Genomic DNA, 15,990 nt, shown 5'->3' with positions numbered 1-15,990 from the left:
TTTGATGGATGGAAGACCTCTTCTTGCCCCGCTTGGATGAAGACTTCTGCCGGTCTGGATGTCCTCTTCTGCCCCATCGGATGAAGACTTCGGCACGGCACGGCTGGGTGAACACGACTCAAGGTAGGGAGATCTTCAGGGGGGTAGTGTTAGGTTTATTTAAGGGGGGTTTGGGTTAGAGTAGGGGTATGTGGGTGGTGGGTTGTAATGTGTGGGGGTGGTATTGTGGTTTTTTTTTTACAGGCAAAAGAGCTGTTTTCTTTGGGGCATGCCCCGCAAGAGGCCCTTTTAAGGGCTGGTAAGGTAATAGAGCTGTTAACTTTTGTAATTTAGTATAGGGTAGGGCATTTTTTATTTTGGGGGGCTTTGTTATTTTATTAGGGGGATTAGATTAGGTGTAATTAGTTTAAAATTCTTGTAATATTTTTTTTTTTTTTTTTTTTAATAGCTTTTTATTGAAGTCATAAACAAATATAACAATAATGAAACGTCCAACAATAATAACAAAAGAGAATAGTACAATACTAATACCATGATCTTGCCAGATAAACAATACTAGATGTGCCCACATTGTATAGATTCAAAAATATGAAGAGTAATACTCTATGGTGAGTGGTAAAAGAATGGAGAAGCTATAGCTGGTTAGTGTTATGAAGGAGCATGGAGGTTTACTAAGCAATAAATCTAAACAGAAGGGGCATATAAATCCCACTTATTAAAGGTATTAGTAAAGATTTTGGACTATCCAGATTGAGACCTCAGATTTTATTTTTTTATATGGTATGTAGACTAGAAATGACCCAACCTTGTGATGGATAAATACACCATAAGTTATTAATTTAGAAAATATAAAAGCAAGGAAGGGTTGGTTTTATGGGGGTAGAGGGAGGGGGGAAATAGAATATATTCTCCACATTATCCTGATAAGCGTTTGTAGCATAATATAAACTAATAAAGTAAGATAAACATGGATTGGCTTGTGTTTGGCCACTTATGGGCCAATTTAGCGGGGAGGGGGATAAGGGGACGCAGCGGGCAAGAGCCGCTCAAAGTGGAGTGGGGAGGGGAGTGGGGGGGCGGAGCCAAATAGGGCATGAGAGCAGGTATGGAAAGCCTTATTGGATGGATATAAGGGTGGACTTCACAGGGAGGGCTTGTTATTTACATGACTACTGGGATGGGCATAGCTCCATCAAAGCGGAGTAATTATCTAAATATAGAGTTAAAGAGGGGTGGGGGACATTAGTATATATGAAACATAAGAGATTTCTAGAGGAGCTCCACCCCTAAGGGATTACCAACTATAGGCAGTGTGGGAAAAAGGCATAGGGGTATGACCCGCAGGCAGTCAGTACCGGCGGGAAAGGGAGGGGAGGAGCCCAACAGAGACAAATAATTTTACATAAATATGGAACTCCACATAAGCAATGTCATATCCTGGAGACATAGATACAATAAGGCATAAACATAACGTATTTCAATGTACAGTTATAAGAGCAAAGAGTATTAAATACATTAAATGAACCCACTAGCGCCCAAACATAGACACATCTCTGCGGGCGAATGAGAAAGCACAAAAATAAAAATATAAGCATATTTATACATACATGAAAATCAGTGCAATAATCATTGAAGCAGAGAAAAGGCTGCAAACATCGGTGCCTCAAAGCTGCTGAGACACAGGAACATGGAGCAGCCATGGAGTAACATATCATGTGCCAAATAGATATTAAGCTTATGTGGGACCACGATTAGAAAACATTTGCTCTCTTCCCTTATATTGGAGTCAAGAGAGTTTTAGGTTAAACTAGGTGAATTATAGGGAGGCTTAAGTAATATATATATTTTGGGCTCTCAAAAAGGATAAAGGAAAAACCCAGTCAGTATACATAGGGAACTTATTATCTGAGATATTCACTAACTGCCTGGTAACCGGGATTTCAACCATAACTCTTGGAACAGATGCGTACAGGACATATGTTTTAAGAAGAGGTATAAGTAGTAAAGTCTGCAGTCAGACAATATAGAAAAAAGCCCTAGCCAAGGGGGGGATCTGTAATTAAGCATCCACTTAAAAATGTAGTTATGTATAGACCACAATAGTGATTCAAACCCCTGCTGAAATGTGGAAAGATACTGTAAAGATATGTTGGGGAGGTCACCATACAAGCTAAGATATGCATGTACATAGGATGTTTTGTCCTGTCTCCTAATATGACAAGTAAATGGACAAACAGGTGTTACAAACCATAAATACAGAAGGGAGCATAGTGTAAACATTTGTAGTCAGCCTGTGACAATTGCACATATATTTTAAGTTAATCTAAATAAAAGTAATAGGAGCAGAGAGGGATAAGGATACATAAGTATCACCTAAAGACAAAGTGTGACCATGAATAAATAACAATATACATTAATAAACACAGTGTAGGACATGTTTGAACTTAATGAAGTTTCTAGTGACATGTAAAATGTAGAGATGAGTTTGAATACAAAGCAAACAATACAATTCTAACATGAGCGTAATCATTGTACAGATAATCCCCTCAATAAAAAGAATATAACACTATGGTAAGGGAAGGTTTTAACTTAAGGAAGATGCTGACATAGGTGCAGAAACATTGGTGCAACCATTAACTATAACATATAAAGTTCCTCGCTGAACAAACAGATCTGACTTCATCCATAGTAGCCAGGACTATGTGTGGTAAACTCCATAGCACAGAACTCTATTGGGGGATGATCCCTGACTGTAAGATAGGGTAATGAATTATCTTCCCGCTCCTTGTAATCATTCTGGTTTAGTACGCTTTTCAAGTATTAAACACTGTCAGTCATAACTCTAATAATTGGTGGAGCAATGCCAATAACACAGAACATGGATATATATTACACAGACATGCCTTTTACAGGAATATACATACATTCAAGCAGGACCCAGATGTGCAGAGATATAAATATGTATATGAGTCGCTCCAGGGCACAATAAAAACCCATGTAGCTGTAGGTTAGCTATGGAAAAATGCACATTTAAAAGCTAACTTAACAGAGTCACGGCATGTAGTCTTAAACTTCAATAAGTAAAATAGAAAGTCCTGTGCCATTCTTTTTTTTTTTTTTTTCCCCTTTCCCTTTAGAGTTACCAACACAAACCAAGCTATGCAGCCAGACAGTATAGGTGTAGCGTGGTTACCTAATATTCTGTTAACCTGTAAAGCAAACCTAAAGCTAGGAAACATCACTCGCAGGCATTTAGCGTTAGTCCCAGAGGAGACTGCAATGTTGCTATAAGTCCCATAACGACTCAGCTAGAGTTGGGCACCTGCAGTAGTGAAGGAGTTGATATATGTTTACCCCACTCCAACTCGGGGTCCGTCTGCTCCATGTCTCAGACTGTTTCCCCAGGTATCCTCCATATTGTGCTGTCTCTGCGGTTGTGTAGAAATACCTTTCCACCATGGAGGGTCGGCTGTATCTCTCCGCCCCGGCTCTACGCAGGGCTCGTGTAAGGCGTCTTGCTTAGGTAGGGAGCTGGTGTACGCTCGGCTCTTTACTGTGTGCTCCATAGAAAACTGTGAAGTCAGGGGCTTTGCAATGTAGTAGCGTTGTTCAGATTGCGCTAAGTGTTCAAGCCCGTAGTAAGACAGGGTGAGTGGTTTTACCTTAGATGCCCTCAGCACACTGGAGCCTAATATGCCGGTCCGTGAGTTCTGAGGAGGGACCTCCGAAACAGATCCATAAGAGAGCTCATCTGTGCGGTCTGGTGTATCGCAGTTAGTGCTGTGTAAAGACGGGTAGACAGTGATCTCATATATCTCCCGCTCTAATGGCTGGTTAGACAGCAGGGCTGCAAACTTATCTCTTATAGTAGTAAGGTCTCGCTGTACCTCATTATAGTAGAGTTGGAGCGAATGTTCCGTCTTCTTTTCCCATCGATCCAGAAACTGCATTCTGAGTAAAGATGGCGCTTCGCGCCTTTGCAGCAGGGACCTTAGTGCCGAGTTTAAGAGCTGATTCTCTGTGAAAGTCTCCGTTACCACTCTTTCCGCTCATAAGGCAAGATAGTCTTGATGTAAGCTCAAAATAAATTCTGATAGGAGATCTCCCAAAGATATAAAAATCCACTAAATCACATTATAAATGAGGAGCTCCAAAAAAGTGCGTCTATTCAGTTTGCTCGTCGGCTCCGCCCCCGATATATTTTTTTATTTTTTGTAATTTAGTGTTTGTTTTTTTGTAATTTAGTGTTTGTTTTTTTGTACTTTAGTTTATTTAATTGTAGATAATTGTAGGTACTTGTAGTTAATTTATTTAATGATAGTGTAGTGTTAGGTTTAATTGTAACTTAGGTTAGGATTTATTTTACAGGTAATTTTGTAATTATTTTAACTAGGTAGCTATTAAATAGTCAATAACTATTTAATAGCTATTTTACCTAGTTAAAATAAATACAAAGTTGCCTGTAAAATAAATATAAATCCTAAAATAGCTACAATGTAACTATTAGTTATATTGTAGCTATATTAGGGTTTATTTTACAGGTAAGTATTTAGTTTTAAATAGGATTCATTTATTTAATTAATTTAATGATAGTGTAGTGTTAGGTGTAATTGTAACTTAGGTTAGGATTTATTTTACAGGTAAATTTGTATTTATTTTAGCTAGGTAGTTATTAAATAGTTATTAACTATTTAATAACTATTGTACCTAGTTAAAATAAATACAAACTTGACTGTAAAATAAAAATAAATCCTAAGATAGCTACAATGTAACTATTAGTTATATTGTAGCTAGCTTAGGGTTTATTTTACAGGTAAGTATTTAGTTTTAAATAGGATTAATTTATTTAATTATAGTAAATTTATTTCGTTTTATTTAAATTATATTTAAGTTAGGGGGTGTTAGGGTTAGACTTAGGTTTAGGGGTTAATAACCTTATTATAGTAGCGGCGACGTTGGGGGCGGGAGATTAGGGGTTAATAATTGTAGGTAGGTGGCGGCGATTTTAGAGAGGGCAGATTAGGGGTTAATAAAATTTATTATAGTCTAGTTCAAAACGTGGAAGTATAGACACTTACCACAAGAAAGGATGCACGTCTAGCACTCTACGCCCAGACTCTAGGGAAGTACTGGTTATGAGAGACTAAAAATATAACTTTTATTGATTATTATAGATAAAATACAAATGAACAAACAACACAAAGATAAAAGGACTCAAAGTGAAGCAATCACGTAGAAAGTAGTAAACACAAGTACTATGTAAATGCCATCATGTAAGTATCATAGTATGTCACTACTATGGTAATGGAAATGAATGAAAGCTCCTATGACAGTGCTATTAGCGTATTGCTCTAATGTGATAGAGGCAACTAAATAGGTAACTACCACAGTAAAAATTGCTTCTGTTAAAGCAACGTAAGTGAGTGTAGTAACGCTCTGAATTGCATCAATAAGATGATTCTAGTGTGGTACCCAATAAGATAAAATATAATCAACCACTAGTATTTAAACTTAATCGTGTCTTGGCTGATACAGTGTTTGTGTTAAGACTCATGTAATATATGAAGTCACATCAGTTTAATGATATCCTATTATATCCAGGTAGTTTTGTAAGATTGTTCACATATAGAATGACAGGTCAATTGATGTAGTATTGGTGATGAAAAAAGGATACTGGTATTCCTTATGTATCTAATATTATTATCAAATGAAAACGGCGCAGTTTTTATGTCAGTGTAGGTCTATCTGATGATAGAATATATATGCAAAGATCGTTAAGAAATAATTTCTTGTAGATTTTATCAACTGGTATTGTGTGTTATTATTACATTAGTAGTATATATAAAAACTGATACGATTCACTGCCAGTATATTCTGTGTTCACATTAAGGTTATATATAGGGCACTGAGGTCCCTATGTATCACGTGTACTATTATCTATTTCAGCACACAGTAGAGTGTAGGCTTGTTATATGTATCTGTTTGCTACCCTAAATCACTGACAGATTGCGCGGTTAGTCCCCTCTAGTCGTGTGTAAAGTACACGAATATGCGATATAATCGTTGTTGACAAGCACTACATCTGCTTGAATTGGTATTTATTATACTCCTAGATTGACTAGAGTTATTATAAAATCAGCAGTGTGTTCATTGACTTATATATACATGTTCAAATTGCTAATCCTCTAGTTCACAAATTACCAATGTTGCATTTTATTATTATTATTGATAAAGCATTTGAATTCAAGTGAATCTTGGAATGCCCCAGAATTTATTAAACAGTATTTATCCCACTCATAAATAGTTTGTAAAGGATTTCTGTTGTAACATAATTCTTATATCATGTGAGTAAGAAATAAAAAGGGGGGCCGTTTTAGCCTAATGCTTTTCTATGTAAGTTTTAGAGCGTGTTAGTAACCGGTTATTTGTACCCGGATGAGGGTTCTATATTAACCGTAAGGATATGATATGGACGTTGTTTCACTATTATTGTGTTACCAAGCGTTTATCAACATCTCCTATGTGTTAAAGTCACACTTAATAAATGCAGTATTCTTATTATGTACCGGAGTGTTGTTACTTTTTATACACCTAGGTTGGTTATTGTCATGTCCTTATACTGGCAGGGCATTAGCGTACTCTTGCGCCCTTAACTCTGTGGTATGTGTTAGAATTAGGATTGGTAAATTGTGTAACATAAAGTTACCCCCATCATTAAAGGGTTAATATAAAGCACAATAACCCAGCCGTTAGTACTTTGAGGTCTTCGTTACAACGGCTGTTGTGTCACTACCATGTGATAGTATCTCACAATGTTTGTTGTCATTCAGTAATACCCGGATGTTGACAGCACAAGGGCCGTATATCCTTTATGTTAGTCCGTTATTACATGTTATAATCTAGCGGTTAGGTGTAAGCCCATCTATCTGATATATTATGGTTACACTAGATTGAACTAGAATTCTAGTCTCTATATAAAAATAATAACCAACTTAAAGGACTAGAAGTACATAGCGTTATGCGGTCCCCGTATAAATTACTGGATTTGCGTAATAGTACTGTTCTACGAACAACAAGTTGTTTTTTATATTGAGACTTCTATTAAATAACTTGTTCTGATTAGTAACAGAGCGATACCCACTTAGTGAAAGAAGGGACGTTACCCCTTAGGCTATACCGCTAGTGCTAAGTAATTTTTTACATATAATAACTAATGTAAATATCGGCTGCATAGGAGCATGTAAATAAATAGCTTCACTTTGACAAGTTAAAAGGCGTCACTTTGACAAGCTCCCTGGTGTGGCGAATTATTTAGACTGTGCTTGAGACCTATGGTATAGTCTGGGTATAGTGCCCGCTTGTGCTGTGTGTATTTCACTGTTTCTGTGGCCCCGGTGATGGTTATTGCAACTTATAGGCCTGCTATATGTTGTGCTGTGTGGCTGGGCCGTTAATGGGGTTAAGCGTGTAATCACTGCTACTGTATTGCTAGTAGCGAAGGATGTCAGCATTTGCTTACCGATCTGTGGCTGCAGCGTAAGTGTCCCAGCTGTGTGTGCCGCTCTCCCCTTATATAGTGAGGGAAACTGCCACCCAGAGATAACTTCGGCCGAGCGGGTGCGTTTGCTGCATCCGCCCTGCCACCAGGCCTTACACTTAAGATGGCGCTGCTTCCTCCTCTGTGCGACCGCTCGCTCCGCTATTTAGCTGTTACAGTAGTACGGAGTATGCAGCGTGCGAGCCGTTCCGTTTGGCAGGGTCCTGGGGTATTATGCTTCTCTCCTGGGTATGTTTAGGCGTTGTGTGAGGCTATTTTTGTTTAGGCTTAGAGATGTGGGCCTAGGAGCTATCCCTTCACGCGGCCATCTCTCAAAGCGGCCAAGCTCCGCCCCCCAACTTTGTATTTATTTTAACTAGGTACAATAGCTATTAAATAGTTATTAACTATTTAATAGCTACCTAGTTAAAATAATTACAAAATTACCTGTAAAATAAATCCTAACCTAAGTTACAATTAAACCTAACACTACACTATCATTAAATAAATTAACTACAAGTACCTACAATTAAATACAATTAAATAAACTAAACTAAAGTACAAAAAAAAACCAAACACTAAATTACAAAAAATAAAAAAATATTACAAGAATTTTAAACTAATTACACCTAATCTAAGCCCCCTAATAAAATCACAAAGCCCCCCAAAATAAAAAAATGCCCTACCCTATATTAAATTACAAAAGTTAACAGCTCTATTACCTTACCAGCTCTTTTGCCTGTAAAAAAAACACAATACCCCCCACATTACAACCCACCACCCACATACCCCTACTCTAACCCAAACCCCCCTTAAATAAACCTAATACTACCCCCCTGAAGATCTCCCTACCTTGAGTCGTGTTCACCCAGCTGGGTCGAAGTCTTCATCCTATAGGGCAGAAGAGGACATCCAGACCGGCAGAAGTCTTCATCCAAGCGGGGCAAGAAGAGGTCTTCCATCCATCAGAAAAGTACCACAAAAAAAAACACTAAATTACCAAAAATAATAAAATATTACAATAATTTTAAACTAATTACACCTAATCTAAGCCCCCTACTAGCTATTAATATAGCTACAATATAACTAATAGTTACATTGTAGCTATTTTAGGATTTATATTTATTTTACAGGCAACTTTGTATTTATTTTAACTAGGTACAATAGTTATTAAATAGTTAATAACTATTTAATAACTACCTAGCTAAAATAAATACACATTTACCTGTAAAATAAATCCTAACCTAAGTTACAATTACACCTAACACTACACTATCATTAAATTAATTAAATAAATGAATCCTATTTAAAACTAAATACTTACCTGTAAAATAAACCCTAATATAGCTGCAATATAACTAATAGTTACATTGTAGCTATTTTAGGATTTATATTTATTTTACAGGCAACTTTGTATTTATTTTAACTAGGTACAATAGCTATTAAATAGTTATTAACTATTTAATAGCTACCTAGTTAAAATAATTACAAAATTACCTGTAAAATAAATCCTAACCTAAGTTACAATTAAACCTAACACTACACTATCATTAAATAAATTAACTACAAGTACCTACAATTAAATACAATTAAATAAACTAAACTAAAGTACAAAAAAACCAAACACTAAATTACAAAAAATAAAAAAACATTACAAGAATTTTAAACTAATTACACCTAATCTAAGCCCCCTAATAAAATCACAAAGCCCCCCAAAATAAAAAAAATGCCCTACCCTATATTAAATTACAAAAGTTAACAGCTCTATTACCTTACCAGCCCTTAAAAGGGCCTTTTGCGGGGCATGCCCCAAAGAAAACAGCTCTTTTGCCTGTAAAAAAAAACCACAATACCCCCCCCACATTACAACCCACCACCCACATACCCCTACTCTAACCCAAACCCCCCTTAAATAAACCTAACACTACCCCCTGAAGATCTCCCTACCTTGAGTCGTGTTCACCCAGCTGGGCCGAAGTCTTCATCCGATGGGGCAGAAGAGGACATCCAGACCGGCAGAAGTCTTCATTCAAGCGGGGCAAGAAGAGGTCTTCCATCCATCAGAAATCTTGATCCAGACGGCATCTTCTATGTTCATCCATCCGGAGCGGAGCGGCAGCATCCTGAAGACATCCGACGTGGAGCATCCTCTTCTTTCTTGATCCGACGACTAAATGACTGTACCTTTAAGTGACGTCATCCAAGATGGCGTTCCCTTGAATTCCGATTGGCTGATAGGATTATATCAGCCAATCGTAATTAAGGTAGGAAAATCTGATTGGCTGATTCAATCAGCCAATCAGATTCAAGTTCAATCCGATTGGCTGATCCAATCAGCCAATCAGATTGACCTCGCATTCTATTGGCTGATCGGAACAGCCAATAGAATGCGAGGTCAATCTGATTGGCTGATTGGATCAGCCAATTGGATTGAATTTGAATCTGATTGGCTGATTGAATCAGCCAATCAGATTTTCCTACCTTAATTCCGATTGGCTGATAGAATCCTATCAGCCAATCGGAATTCAAGGGACGCCATCTTGGATGGCGTCACTTAAAGGTACAGTCATTTAGTTGTCGGATCAAGAAAGAAGAGGATGCTCCGCATCGGATGTCTTCAGGATGCTGCCGCTCCGCTCCGGATGGATGGATGAACATAGAAGATGCCGCCTGGATCAAGACTTCTGATGGATGGAAGACCTCTTCTTGCCCCGCTTGGATGAAGACTTCTGCCGGTCTGGATGTCCTCTTCTGCCCCATCGGATGAAGACTTCGGCCCGGCTGGGTGAACATGACTCAAGGTAGGGAGATCTTCAGGGGGGTAGTGTTAGGTTTATTTAAGGGGGGGTTTGGATTAGAGTAGGGGTATGTGGGTGGTGGGTTGTAATGTGGGGGGGAATATTGTGGGGTTTTTTTACAGGCAAAAGAGCTGTTTTCTTTGGGGCATGCCCAGCAAAAGGCCCTTTTAAGGGCTGGTAAGGTAATAGAGCTGCTAACTTTTGTAATTTAGTATAGGGTAGGGCATTTTTTTATTTTGGGGGGCTTTGTTATTTTATTAGGGGGCTTAGATTAGGTGTAATTAGTTTAAAATTCTTGTAATATTTTTTTATTTTTTGTAATTTAGTGTTTTGTTTTTTTTGTAATTTAGTGTTTTGTTTTTTTTTGTACTTTAGTTTAGTTTATTTAATTGTAGATAATTGTAGGTACTTGTAGTTAATTTATTTAATGATAGTGTAGTGTTAGGTTTAATTGTAAGTTAGGTTAGGATTTATTTTACAGGTAATTTTGTAATTATTTTAACTAGGTAGCTATTAAATAGTCAATAACTATTTAATAGCTATTTTACCTAGTTAAAATAAATACAAAGTTGCCTGTAAAATAAATATAAATCCTAAAATAGCTACTATTAGTTATATTGTAGCTATATTAGGGTTTATTTTACAGGTAAGTATTTAGTTTTAAATAGGATTCATTTATTTAATTAATTTAATGATAGTGTAGTGTTAGGTGTAATTGTAACTTAGGTTAGGATTTATTTTACAGGTAAATTTGTATTTATTTTAGCTAGGTAGTTATTAAATAGTTATTAACTATTTAATAACTATTGTACCTAGTTAAAATAAATACAAACTTGACTGTAAAATAAAAATAAATCCTAAAATAGCTACAATGTAACTATTAGTTATATTGTAGCTAGCTTAGGGTTTATTTTACAGGTAAGTATTTAGTTTTAAATAGGATTAATTTATTTAATTATAGTAAATTTATTTCGTTTTATTTAAATTATATTTAAGTTAGGGGGTGTTAGGGTTAGACTTAGGTTTAGGGGTTAATAACCTTATTATAGTAGCGGCGACGTTGGGGGCGGGAGATTAGGGGTTAATAATTGTAGGTAGGTGGCGGCGATCTTAGAGAGGGCAGATTAGGGGTTAATAAAATTTATTATAGTGTTAGCGAGGCGGGAGTGCGGCGGTTTAGGGGTTAATACATTTATTATAGTGGCGGCGATGTCCGGTCGGCAGATTAGGGGTTAATACTTGTAGTTAGATTGCGGCGACATTGGGGGGGGGGCAGATTAGGAGTTAATAACTATAATGTAGGGGTCGGCAATGTTAGGGACAGCAGATTAGGGGTTAATAGCCATAATGTAGGTGGCGGCGATGTCCGGTCAGCAGATTAGGGGTTAATACTTGTAGTTAGATTGCGGCGATGTTGGGGGGCAGATTAGGGGTTAATAACTATAATGTAGGGGTCGGCGATGTTAGGGACAGCAGATTAGGGGTTAATAGCTATAATGTAGGTGGCGGCGATGTCCGGTCGGCAGATTAGGGGTTAATACTTGTAGTTAGGATTGCGGCAACGTTGGGGGGGGGGAGATTAGGGGTTAATAACTATAATGTAGGGGTCGGCGATGTTAGGGACAGCAGATTAGGGGTTAATAGCTATAATGTAGGTGGCGGCGATGTCCGGTTGGCAGATTAGGGGCTAATACTTGTAGTTAGATTGCGGCGACGTTGGGGGGGGGGGCAGATTAGGGGTTAATGAAATTTATTATAGTGTTTGCGAGGCGGGAGTGCGGCGGTTTAGGGGTTAATACATTTATTATAGTGGCAGCGATATCTGGTCGGCAGATTAGGGGTAAATAAGATAATGCAGGTGTCAGCGATAGCGGGGGCGGCAGATTAGGGGTTAATAAGTGTTAGATTAGGGGTGTTTAGAGACTTGGGGTACATGTTAAGGTGTTAGGTGCAGACTTAGTGTTTCCCCATAGGAAACAATGGGTCTGCGGTGTTAGGTTTTTTTTCAGCCGAAACTCCCCATTGTTTCCTATGGGGAAGTATTTTAATTCGGAAATTCGAATCGATCCGAATCTCCGAATTTCCGAATAAATCCGAAACGAATCGCACATGTCTACATATTTAGACTTCACCAGTCACCATCATTTCCCGTGGAAACGCAATGTGCCATATGGCCAATTTAAAAGGATTTGCCGAAATTGCAGTACGCTTGCCGATTATGAGGTCCAAAGTTTGATATTAAAAGAACGCTTTAATGAGAAACATTATCATCACACATTATAGAGAATGGCTACAAAAGAGCCAAACAGGATAAAAGAGAAGATTATTTTAGAAAAATCAACACAAAAACAAATAAAGAGCAAAATGATTTTATGGAGAACTCCACCCCTTTTATCACTGAATATAACTGTCATCATAAAACAATACGACAGATAATAAACAAATATTGGAGAATTCTCCAAAAAGACCCCATTTTGGGGAATATCCTGACGGATAAACCAAATATAGTGTATAGAAAGGCACCCAGTTTGAAATCGATGTTGGCTCCCAGTAAGGTGGTCAAACATAAAACTTTGAATAATTGCCATAGGGTTGGAACTTTACCTATAGGATCATACAGATGTAAGGTCAGAAAATGTAAACTGTGTGTTAGAATCACACATAAACAAACAACATTCAAATCAAATGTCACGGGTAAACATTTTTCAATCATTGGCCATATTTCTTGTGCCTCCAGATATGTAGTATATTTGTTGTCCTGTGTCTGTGGGGTTCAGTATGTTGGTAGAACCTCCAGAAGACTCAGCATCAGATGGTCAGAACACCTAAGAAACATGAAAATCAACCTAAGGAACCATAGTGTTCCTAGGCACTGTAATCATCATCACAATGGCCGCACCGATTGTTTCAGTATTTGTCCTATAGAATTCATTCCCATATCCCATCTATATAATAGATTATCCAGATTAAGACAAAGGGAGACCTACTGGATCCACACTCTTAGGAGTCTCCATCCTAATGGTCTCAATCTTAATATAGACCTGGCAGCTTTTTGAGCCAATTGTGGTATCCAGTAGGTCTACCTCGCTCACTTCACTTATCCCATACCCACCCCCTATTAGGTAATAGTCTTACCAGTTTCCACTGCATATTATTAGGCAATATATTAACCATTCTCACAGTCCACACATTTACCATCTATTTTCCTCCATGTCACTATATAGTGATTCCCAGTCCCAACCTTTATATAGATTGGGTTTTTGAGCCACGTTTGGTATCCAGTAAGTTAACCTCCCTTAGCACCTCCATACCTATTCCGTAATAAGTAATAGACTTACCTTATTTCCCACTGATATTACCAAGTTAATTCATTAAGCTTTCCTTATAGTTTTATATATACCACAAACTGTCCCTTATTGGTACCCCAACCAATAGGGACTTATGGACATATTTGAATTATCTAGATATTCTATAGATTTTCCATGATTACCCCATTTATATATTAGATTGGAACAACATCATTATTTTGGTCCCCCGATTAATTAGCTCCTTATTTTTGTTAGTGTTAGGTCCATTAGTGCATATCATGAGGGAATTAACGATCAACCTCTGATACACCTTTCACTTCCCAATGTCCCATTTCTGTATTATTATTTATACACTTATAGCGACATTCTAATATATATATTTATTCTTTAATGTTTTAGTTCATACTTATAGGTCACTCTATAGGTCACAGCACCGGTTGATTTTCCGTTTTGAGTCCTATCTGATAATTTGGGGCCATAGCTTTTTAACTGTATTTAAATACTCTATATCATTTAGTGTCATGTATTAGGCTGCTTAGTGGATTGCATTATATGCAGGTCTGATAGTGGCGCACATCTGATTATGATGATTTTTAACATGTGTTTTATTATAGTATGTATTTTATTATGTTTAGACATTAATTTTATATGTACATAGTTAGATATTTACGATCAAGTAAGTAATAGACCAATGATTTTTATTTTATATTGATATAACAATTTGTATCATTTTTTTTTAGAATGAATCATGTATAAGCAATGCAACTATCTTTGTAAACTTCTGGTTATGAACTAGTTAACTTAGAACAGGAAGACAGGTATCGCTTGTCAGAACGCCCACTGACAGGTGTTTTTAAGGTATTTATTGGTAGCAAGGGCTTAGCATTGTACAGCCTGATGAAACTGCCTTTTCAGCTGAGAAACGCGTTGCTGTTGTTTCTTCCACAATAAAATACGGATTTTTATATACCTGACTTGTCCTGTGTTCTAACCATCTACAACTATTATTTATCGCTAAGAGTGATTTTCTGTGCTCCACGCCTTCTTCCACTCCAATACTCACAGTGGTATTTGGTTGTTCGGAGCTCTACGGAATCACCAGGTCTGCTTGGATTGCCGGCTGCCCATTGGAGGTCACTGAGTGACGTGCATCAGTCGAGGTGTGTCTGTCGGGTGACTCAGAACAGTCCCGATCCGCGCTTAGAGGCACGCCATTTGTGCCGCTTTGTCTGTGAGTATCTGGCACTACGGGGTGGAATTTTACCGTGTGGGAAGTTTACCCGTTTAGACCAACGATACTGTTTTATGTTTTGGCGCCTCTCTTCTTTTTTCTTCCTTCCATTATGCCAGAGCAACATTTACCCAACCGAGAAAACTCTGCAGAAACGCAGATTCAAGGTCAGAACAACAGGCCAATGGAACCCATAAGAAAGTCTGAGAATCACATGCCTTCTCAAGGGCACCAAACAACCAGAAGAAAAGGTCCAGACTCCCCAAAGGAGAGACAATGAAAACCCTTTCCTGAGGCAACCCTGAACCCCAAAGGGAAAACAGGACAGGTATAGACAGAGCTATACCAACGCTAACAGGAACCTGGGGCCCACCCCAGATCCATGACCAGACCTGAATGAGGACACCACAGAGAGAATTCCACTAGTTGGAACTCAAGTCGAACAAGACCGGAGCCATAACCTGACCAAAAACCTGGTCAGACAATCCTCATCCGAGGAAAAACCCGAAAACCGGGAATTACATTAAAACCCAGGAAAAAGACTGTGAAAATTGCAGAACCAATCCCAAAGTGAAAGAACCCTTGACACAGAGCCAAGCTCTACGATATCCAGAATCCAGGGTCTCGGCACCCAACTCCAAGGGATGGAAGAAACAATTGGGAACACAAGTTCCATTATCGAGAAGAACCCAAAGGCGAACCTTAACGACCGGGTTCCTGCCAGAGATAAACCTCCAGCAGCTGCAGGTAGAGGTGAACTAGCCTCCCCTGCATGGCAAGCCACAAGCTAGCCACTCAACAGCAATGGCTGCCGGATCTACACGAAACCGGGTCCCAAAAGAAAAGTGGAACGAACCAGTCCAAGAAACCCCAGAAGTACCTTCAGACCAGACCTAGTATACCCTAGAAGGCTAAACCACCCAAAGGGCAGCAAAAGGACAAAAAAAGGCCACAAACCGCACATAATGAAGAAGGCTCCGCCCCCTAGAAGGGGAGCAAGAGAGCGACACGGCGGAACTCCACCAACCCTGTCACCGGGATGCAGACTGACACAGACTAACCCAGAGAGGTTAGAGAGCTGTTTGGGGGTGGATCAGGGAGGTTGGGGACTAACGG

General features: G+C 38.3%; 1 protein-coding gene across 1 annotated transcript in view; it reads right to left on the bottom strand.

The window, feature by feature from the left end:
• Positions 1-15,990, bottom strand: part of LOC128661308 (uncharacterized) — a 141,703-nt gene that overhangs the window by 31,604 nt on the left and 94,109 nt on the right. The window contains exon 5 of the mRNA XM_053715578.1: positions 3,449-4,048. Coding sequence (XP_053571553.1) covers positions 3,449-4,048 — 600 coding nt within the window. The remainder of the gene's footprint in view (positions 1-3,448; positions 4,049-15,990) is intronic.

This window comes from Bombina bombina, chromosome 5 (assembly GCF_027579735.1).
Source record: "Bombina bombina isolate aBomBom1 chromosome 5, aBomBom1.pri, whole genome shotgun sequence".
Taxonomy (NCBI): domain Eukaryota; kingdom Metazoa; phylum Chordata; class Amphibia; order Anura; family Bombinatoridae; genus Bombina; species Bombina bombina.
Note: the sequence above shows the minus strand (reverse complement) of the source record. Positions and strands in the feature narration are given on the sequence as shown.